Source organism: Camellia sinensis, chromosome 3 (assembly GCF_055761805.1).
Source record: "Camellia sinensis isolate YWXY chromosome 3, ASM5576180v1, whole genome shotgun sequence".
NCBI classification, from domain to species: Eukaryota; Viridiplantae; Streptophyta; class Magnoliopsida; order Ericales; family Theaceae; genus Camellia; species Camellia sinensis.
In genome coordinates, this window is record NC_138963.1 from 186,865,259 (window position 1) to 186,874,411 (window position 9,153).

Below are 9,153 nucleotides of genomic sequence, written 5' to 3' on the forward strand. Positions count from 1 at the left end.
AAACCCAAAGGAAGATGCTTAACACTTGTTGAAATTTGTAGCAATTTACAAGTTTATGTTAAGCCGACATACGATCACCCGCTGAGGTACACAGAAAGTTACAGGTTAAAATAAAGGCTAAGTATATTGTTCATTACTTGTTGAAATTTGTAACCATTTACAAGTAGGTAAGATTAAGATAACCGTCTAAAACTTGTTGAAACTTAAGAAGGAGCTTGTAAAAGTTTACATTCCGAAATATATGTTCTATACTTGTTGAAATTTATGAAAAGATTGCAGGATAGTATCTTGCCGAAGTAAAAGTTTTATGGTTATACCCGAGGTATATAACCCCGAGAAGATTGCACAAAGGAAGCAACATGCAAAAGATTAAGCAGTCAACAGAATATCACAAGATCAAAACATCCAAAAGAAAGAACTGTTGCAGTTACATATTGAAGAAACCACGTCGGCCAAAAGAAAGAGTTTTGCATTACCCAGAAAGTACAAAGTGCAAAATACAGAAAAAAGAAGGAAAAAAGTACAAAAAACATTTTCAAGATTCTTCAGTATCAGCCACTGCAGGAACGGGGACCTCGGACGATTCAGGTGGAGTCTCCTCGGCCACTTTCTCTGCTTGTATTTCGGCATCTATCTCTGCCAATGTTGTGTCAAGACTTCTTTCAGTCAGAAGGAGGTCAGATGACAGATACCCTTGAACAGACTCCCTGAGCACTTCCTCAGCATCATCACCCCCCTCATCTTGAGTTAAGTCCATAACCTGCTCAGCAGGAGGAGGGGACTTGGCTTCGACAGCATTCTTGGGATTTCTCACCAAGGCGTCACCATCATCTTTTTCTTCATCTTCATCCACAGCATCGGCCTCAGACTCAGATTCACCTTCAGAAGGAGGTGGAGGAAATGGTAAAGGGATAGCGTCGGCCTGGCGCAATGGCGAGTCAGCAGGAAGATCAAGCTTCTTTATCAAGGACATCCAACCAAGGGAAAATCCCCTGTTGCATGCCTGCCTGACTTGAAGTTTGTAGTCTTCTGCGACGTCGGCCATACCTTGAGCATAGGCCTTTTCGTCGGCCTCTTTGATTTCGGCCTCTTTAGTGGCCAGAGCTTGCTGAAGTTCTTTCTCCGCTTGGGCCTTCTGAACCTCGGCCTCTCTCTTCTCGGCCTCAGCAACCTTTCTAACGGCCTCAGCAGCTTCGGCCTTCTCAAGAGCTAAAGTTTGAACCTTCGTTGCAGCCTCGGCCTGATCCTCCAATTTTTTCATTTTTGCTTCAAGGGCACGTATCTCTCTCTTCATTGAAGATGCTTCCCTTTTCATATCAACCAACCTTTGACGATTCTCAAAGGATTGCATGGAAAATGAATGGGCATGCTGAATGGCCTGCAAAAAGAACAGAAATGTGAGACAGTACTCTCAGTGAAGAACGGAAGAAAAAATCACAAGTACAAACAGAAATACTTACTTGAGCAGAGTGTTGGAGCATAAGAGCGTAATTTTCATACTCACTAAGCTTGGCATTTCGCTCCAAGTCATTTGGTAGAAGAAGAGCAGTGCTAAGCGCGACAGCAACGTTGATATCATCAGCACTTTCACTAGCCATAATAGGCCTATCCTCCAGGGATAGATCAGGGGCCCAGGGGACGTCGGGCTTCTTTGAAGCCGAGGTCGTCGCAGACGATGACCTTGGCCGCTTTGATTGTGTAGACCCTGAGGGTTGGCCCTCAGCAGACCTCTTGCTTGAAGTAGAGGCTGATTTTTTGCTTTCTGCTAATTTAGAGATCGGCAAAGCATCCTCAGCCTCGGCATCTGTAGCCTTGGCCTTAGGCTGAGCCTTTTTTACTCTCTTTGGTTTGGGTGGAAGCATTGATTGCGTTGGTGCGGCTTCGGCGTCAGTTGGGAGATCGGCAAGAAGGTCTTGGACAACAGGCCTTTGACGAACCATTTCGGCAGTCTTTACGAGCTTTCGTCGGCGTTTACGTTCAGGAATTGGTATTAAGTAGGGGGCCGAAGTTGATGGAATATCGGCTGGGTCAGATGTGGACTCTTGATCTGTTCGGGATGTAGAAGCAGTTAAGGTTGTGGCTGTGGGTGGAGAAAGACTCTTCTTCCTTTTTCTAGGGATGTCGGGTAAGGTGGATTTGTATGTAGGGATGAAGTTTAGTAATACTGGGGCTTTTCGTTTATGGATTGGGAGGCCAAGAAGTGTTTTCAGATCTGTTCCTGGGAAGAAGGATTGGCGAAAATTTTTCGGTGGCTGATGAAGATCTGCAAAGAAACAGACGTCAGAAACAAAGTATTAAAGTCTTAAATAAAAACAACTAAAGTATTGACTCAGGACTCTTACTCTTGCCCTCTGTAAGTGTTCGAGGAAGAGGGTAGAGGTGGACATCTTCATCTGGGCCAAATTCCCAATTTCCAGAAGCAATGAGAAAATCATCTCCAGCCCCCTTGTTGGAGTCTGGGAGGTCGGCTATAATTTTGTACTGAGTAGATCTCGGCTTAAGGTAATAGACAAAACCCCTATCCTTCAGATCAAGAGGGCACATGGTGTAACAATATTGAAGGTCGGCTAGGGTGATTCTAAGGTTTTCTTGCCTAGCTAAGGCAATAATACCGTTAATTACCCTATAGGAATTGATAGTAAGTTGCATAGGGTTCAGCTTATAGAAATGGAGAACTTGACGAAAAGGGGATCGAGTGGAAGCCGAAGTCTACATTCGGTAAAAGCAACTATTGGAAAAGGCATTGTGTGGTCTGTGGGCACGATGGTATCATTATCCCCAGCCAGCTTAAGATGAACATCGGCTGGGATAGAGAATTCTTGCCTAAAGTATTCAAGTTTTGTCGGGGTATTCACCCTATGCCTCCACATACCCATTATGTTGGCTTAAACTAAGAGGAATATGTTTCAGAAGGTGGGAGTTTTTCAGGTTTCCCTAAAGATTAAGGGTTCTACAGACAAATCCCAAATCTATAAGGTATGAAGATAAAGATCGAGGGCACAGATCTGGGGCAGATACAAAAAAGAGAAAACAAAGATGAAGTTTCAGATTCAAGAACAGAGGTATAGTTCTCAGAAACAATAGAAATACAGAAAAAATCAAGGACAACGGAAAAGAGAATGATGAAAAGGCATAGAAGTTCAAGGTAAAAGCCACAAATTCAAGATACAAATAAATCCAAGACCTCGAACAAGATCAGTAATGGCAACAGACAGACAAAAGCACATAAAGAAAATGGAAGAATTAAAGGAAAGGGTCTTACCAGGACAAATGAAGCCGAGGCAGTGCTCGCCGAACCCAGAAATTGATTGCAACAGCAAAGAGGGCTTTTGCAAGAATGAGGCAATGGCAAATTCAAAGAAGAATGAACTTTTCAGAGAGAGAAAGAGCAAGAAGACGGAATGAAAAAGTGAAGAAAAGATAGAGGCAAAAGAAAAGTTTTGTCAAAATGTGAAACGGCGGCAAAATTAGGGCAATCATTACGCCTAGGGTAACGCACGCGTCAGACGGCGCAGACGAAATGAACAGACAGCTTCAGGCGCGTCACCGACACGCTCCAATAAAGATGAAACACGTAAAAGAAACAGTTAGATATGCATGACAGCTCATGCGCATGGGAGAATACGATCGAAGCCTTGTTCTCCGAAGAGAACACGTCGGCTGAAAGGAGATAATCTTGGCTAAATAGTTTTTGAGCCATTATTCAGAAAAGAAGTGACAAAATTTCGGAATAGGTTCCATCACCTCAGAATGCCGAGGTAATAGAACCTAGGGGGCAGTTGTGGGGATATATTTTCTGAATACCAACACGTGGCATGGTGACGCCGACGTGTCAGCCGAGGTGCCACGTGCCTTGGTAGTTAAGTCGAGGTAATCTCGGAGAAGCCGAGGTCATCTCCGAAGATATCGGAATCCGAGATAAGGGGCAAGAGTCCTAAGGCACAAAGGGGACTGAATCAAGATAAGGATAAAACTCTTAAGGAGTTTATCTTTATCACTTAAAAGAGTCCAGAATAAGCAGTGAACTAGAGTTCATAGAAGTCATACTTCTAGTAGGACTTGGATTGAGTATATTATAAAAGAAAGGCACCCCCATGGGTCTAAGGTATGTAATTCATACTTTGAGTATTCAATTTTGTACTTGATTATCTTTGAGAGATATACTGACTTGATCGTCGGAGTGCCCCCGGGTGGAAGAACCACCGCCGGAGCTTTTTCCTTTCTGTTTCAGGTTGCTTAAGCCATCTATTCTGCTTGTGCTCTCCAGCTGATCACTAAACGGGCAGTGTGGTCAGATTTTCACCCACACATGTGGTATTTGATTATAATTCATTTTTTTAATTATGCCTCCTATAGAATTAAAATATGATATTTGTAATAATCAAACCTACAAATATCATAATTTATATATGGCATGCGCTATAACATTATTCTTTATATATAGTATTTGAATGTGCAAGGTACATACTATATGTACTTGCATAAATTTTTACAAATATACATGAGTTTATTTCACAAAATCGTATAAGTTGTCACAAAGATACGTAAGTTGTGATTTTTTAAATATTTATGTGTTAGCTTACATATATTTATGAAAATTTACATAATTTTATAAAATAATATATATATATATATATATATATATATATGTGTGAAAATTTACTCAAGTACATGTAATATACATTTGTACCCTTAAAAATTGCCCTTTCATAAATAGCATACATAAGGAGAAAGAAGGAAGAAGGTGTGTTCTTAATGGATAAATGATATAATCCCAATAACATATCCCATTACCATCTCCTTTGACTTTGTGAGCATTGGGCCGCCTCTTGAGCTACTTACTACTCATGGTGAGGTCAGGCCGTGAAGATCGATCCATCTTCATGCCTGAACTTATTCGAAGGTGTAAACCTTCTTGACATAATTAATAATACTACAAAAACAAACCCATCAAAGTCTTCCATTCCACCTAAACATTGACAGACCAAACCTTTTACTGAAAAACAGAGCAAATACACAAGAAAAAAAAAGTTTGCCAAGATCATTTCCTTGGTTTTCTTTTCCTTTCCTTCTCTCCAAACGCAAAATTTACAAACCTTTCTGTGTGTGTGTGTGTGGCCATGAAGCACAGAAAACTCTTTCCACCTTCAACTGCAACAAACCAAACACAATGTCCAGAATTCTGTGACCCAACCTGCCCAGATGGTTGCTACCCATATGCAGACTTCTATTTCATGCCACCACCGCCGCCGCCGCCGCCCCCGCCCTCTCTCTCCACCGGCCAAAGCCAACAAGTTTCCGCAGACGTCATCATCACAGTCTCAATCCTCTCCTGCTTCTTTCTTCTCATCAGCTACTACATGCTCATTCTCAAGTACTGTTCCGGTCGGACCCATTTCAGGCCACCCCCACGGGACCAATCAGACGGCCGAGACGAAGAGTTTCGACAAATTGACCATCCCATCTGGTTCATCAACACCGTTGGTCTCCAACCCTCAGTCATCAATTCAATCACAGTCTTCAAGTTCAAGAAAGGCGATCCGTTGATCGAAGGGAGAGAGTGTTTGGTGTGTTTGAGCGAGTTTCAGGAAGACGAGACTCTCCGATTACTGCCCAAGTGTAATCATGCGTTTCACATTCCTTGTATTGATACTTGGTTGAGGTCACACACCAATTGCCCGCTCTGTCGTGCTGGTATTGTTGCGAGCTCTGTAAGTACTCGTTCCGATTCCAATACTCAGAATTCTTTTACTTTGAATCGTCAGGATGAAACCCAGATGGAGAATTTAGAGGGTGGTTGTGAATTGGGTGACAGTTGGGTTGGTGAAGGTGAGGAATGTGAAAACAGGGCTGAAACAGAGGATGGAGTTGAATTAACACATGGTGATGATCAAAGAAAGGAATTGGATGATTCAAAGGAATCTGTGAATTCTATTAATGGGGTTGGTCTTTTCTCTGTTGTTAGTTGTTTGGAAGATAAGAATATGGTTATGGAGGATGCTATACAACCAATGAAAAGCTCTGTTTCAATGGATTCTTCTTCATCTGCAACTAACCACTTGTGTATCGATGAATCAGAAGGAAATGCTGTAAATCAGAAAGAAATTGTCGAACAATCCGATTTGGGTATTGTTCAAACGCAAGATCATGCAAGTTCAACTACGAACAGAATGATTGGTAGTTCTTCAATCGGGCAATCTCTGTACAAGAGCCCTGTTTTTCAGTGAAGAGATCAGTATTCAATTGCTTACCCCAAAAAAAGATCTGTATTCTTCTATTGTGAATGTGATGAATAGTTCTGGGCTGAACATAGATGCAGGAAATGTGTAAGCACCCTCAATAAGTTTGGAGTTTCTCATTCATTCAAAGAAATACATGATTAAAGCCATAAGTTGCTGGATTGTGTGCAGAGGAAGATGGGAAAGACTTCAAACAGAGCTTTCTTTGTTTGGGGATAAGTTTTTTGGATGTAATTTCAAGGTCTTCAGGAAAATTCTTAGCCCGTGTAGAGATCTTGGATTTGTCAATGGATTTATGGATTTTTTAAATAAAAAAATAAAAGGAGAAAGAAAATTTATTTTTTACTTACATTTTGTCTTCCCTAAACAAATAAGATAAACTCCAAACATGGCTTCATTTAAAGTTTTTTTTTTTTTTTTTTTTTTTTTTTTTTTTTTTTTTTTTTTTTTGGGGTGAATAAGGCTTCATCTAAAGTTAAAACTCCCTTTAAAGAAAGTATCTGCACTTACATTTTGTCTTCCCTAAACAAATAAGATAAACTCCAAACAGGGCTTCATTTAAAGTTTTTTTTTTTTTTTTTTTTTTTTTGGGTGAATAAGGCTTCATCTAAAGTTAAAACTCCCTTTAAAGAAAGTATCTGCGCGAGGAAGTTAAAAAAAAGGATAAAGTATCAATAAGTTTTAATAGTTAGATTTAATTATTATTAAAAATAAATTTTAAGAAAATTATTATTAAAAATAATTTTTTATAATGATTTTTTTGGATGTCGTTAAAATTGGCAATTAGTAATTTTTTTGTCACGATTTTTATAAATTATCGCTAAAACTATAATTAATGACATTTTTTTTGACAAATTTTTCAAACTGTCTCTGAAAGTTGAAAATTAATGACTTTTTTTGTAATGATTTTTTTTTTTAAATTGTCGTTAAAATTTATAATTAGTGACATTTTTTGTGACAAAATTTTTAAATTAACGCTGAAAATTAACAATTAGTAGCCTTTTTTTTAATAGTATTTAATAAAAAACGTTATTAATTCTCGTAAGACCTATTAAATAATAAGTTTACATATTAAGACATATACGGAAGTCCTTTAAAGAATTGCAGAATGTGGCAAGCAGCTCAAAAGAACGGGTATAAATTTTTTCTGAGCTTGAAAATGTGGCAAGCAGCTCAAAAGAACGGGTATAAATTTTTTCTGAGCTTGAATTGGCTTTTGTGAAGTTTGTCAATACTTTTTTGTTACATGAATATTGTTTAAACTTTAACAAAGTATCAGATATTGAAGAATGCAGGAGAAACTTAAGTTCGATTTCTGGCCACTTCAATATTGAAGTTGTAAGTGTGGATTGAAAGGTAATATGCTATGATTTTTTATTTTAGTTTATTTTGTTGACGTATTTGATCTCGAAAATAAGTCATTGTGCATCATGGTGTTCAAGATCATACATCCGCTCTACATTGAACTGGTTTGCCGCATGAGTAAGCAAGAAGTAATCCTGTGGGAACATATTTTTAGGTAGTCTATGTGGCCGAGGTTGTTAGTCAAGGTGCCACGTGGGCGGACCATGGTGCCGAAATATAGTGCGATAATATCGAAATTCGAGATATTTGAATAGAGGACTAGAGTCCTAGATGACATCAAGCTACCTATTTGGATAGAGATGGGACTCTTGAGTGAGTTCATCTTAATCTGAATAGTTTGAGTTGTGATAAATGTTATCCTTGTAAAGGATAGAGTCCCATGAAATAAAACTTTTAGGGAAAGTTGGACACTAATCATTATAAAAGTAAGTACCTTCGTGGGTCTAAGGGATACTTTATTTGAGATGCTTTTATGCTTTCATTGTTGAAGTTTCAGCACTTTATTGATAATTGTAAGAGATAAGATTACTGATTTGATCGTCGGAATGTCCTTGGGTGGACAAACCACTGCGGTATTCTCATATTCTTGTTGGCAGGTGTTTGGGCTTAATCTATTCTGCCGGTGCTCTCCAGCTGAGTTCTCCGTTTAGTTGTGTGGTCGAAAATCAACACCCACAATTTGGCGCAATCTGTGGGAACTTAGTTAGAATAGAAGGCCATCATCGTGCAAGATCAACATGTCAGCAACAACTAGTTTAGCGAAGATGGAGAATGTGTCGACATTAACGGAATGAAGACCTTTTTAGAAGGGATGCAAAGATAGGGCGCATGAGCGCTCCCAAGGAGATGACTTTCAAGTATAGAAGGATCAGCCTAAGTGAGTAGATCCCGGATTCCAGATCTCGAATCCCAGTTCTTAGTAGACAAGATCTCGGCCTAGATGAGTAAGTCTGAGAAGACAAGAGCTCAGCCTAAGTGAGCAGATCCCAAATTCTAGATCTCGAATCCCAGATCTCAGATCCTAGAAGACAAGATCTCGACCTAGATGATTAGGTCCAAGAAGACAAGAGCTTAGCCTAAGTGAGCAGATCCCGGGTTCCACGTCCCGAATCCCAGATCCCAGATCCTAAAAGACAAGATCTCGGCCTAGATGAGTAGGTCTAAGAAGACAAGAGCTCAGCCTAAGTGAGCAGATCCCGGATTTAGGGGTGTACACGGTCCGGATTGGTTCGGTTCTGAGAAAAACCAAGAACCGAACCAATCCTAACGGTTCTGTGATTTTGAGAACCAGACCAGACCGTTACACTTGTAAAATCAGACCAGAACCAAACCGAAAAAACGGTTCGGTTTCGGTTTGGTTTACGGTTCCAAAAATTTCTATTTACAAGAATAAATTGTTAATATTAGCAAAATAATTACTCAAACTAATTACATTTAACTCATGATAAAAACTAATAATATTAAGACATTACTTAATATTACATATCTATACCATCCTAATATCATTAAAATTATAAAAAAACCAATTAATAAAAATAAAACTTGATAT

At 39.3% G+C, this 9,153-nt stretch overlaps 2 protein-coding genes across 2 annotated transcripts; one reads left to right on the forward strand and one right to left on the reverse strand.

The window, feature by feature from the left end:
* Positions 1 to 360: 360 nt before the first annotated feature.
* LOC145821219 (uncharacterized) lies at positions 361 to 2,596 on the reverse strand. The gene is made up of 2 exons (XM_082917746.1): positions 1,461 to 2,596; positions 361 to 1,378 (listed from the first exon to the last, which is right to left on the reverse strand). The coding sequence occupies exons 1-2, from the start codon at positions 1,938 to 1,940 to the stop codon at positions 536 to 538; spliced, it is 1,323 nt and encodes a 440-aa protein (XP_082773872.1). The 5' UTR covers positions 1,941 to 2,596; the 3' UTR covers positions 361 to 535.
* A 2,107-nt stretch (positions 2,597 to 4,703) lies between these two features.
* LOC114256705 (RING-H2 finger protein ATL54) lies at positions 4,704 to 6,588 on the forward strand. The gene has a single exon (XM_028196383.2). The coding sequence runs from the start codon at positions 5,121 to 5,123 to the stop codon at positions 6,225 to 6,227; it is 1,107 nt and encodes a 368-aa protein (XP_028052184.2). The 5' UTR covers positions 4,704 to 5,120; the 3' UTR covers positions 6,228 to 6,588.
* The last annotated feature ends 2,565 nt before the right edge of the window (positions 6,589 to 9,153 follow it).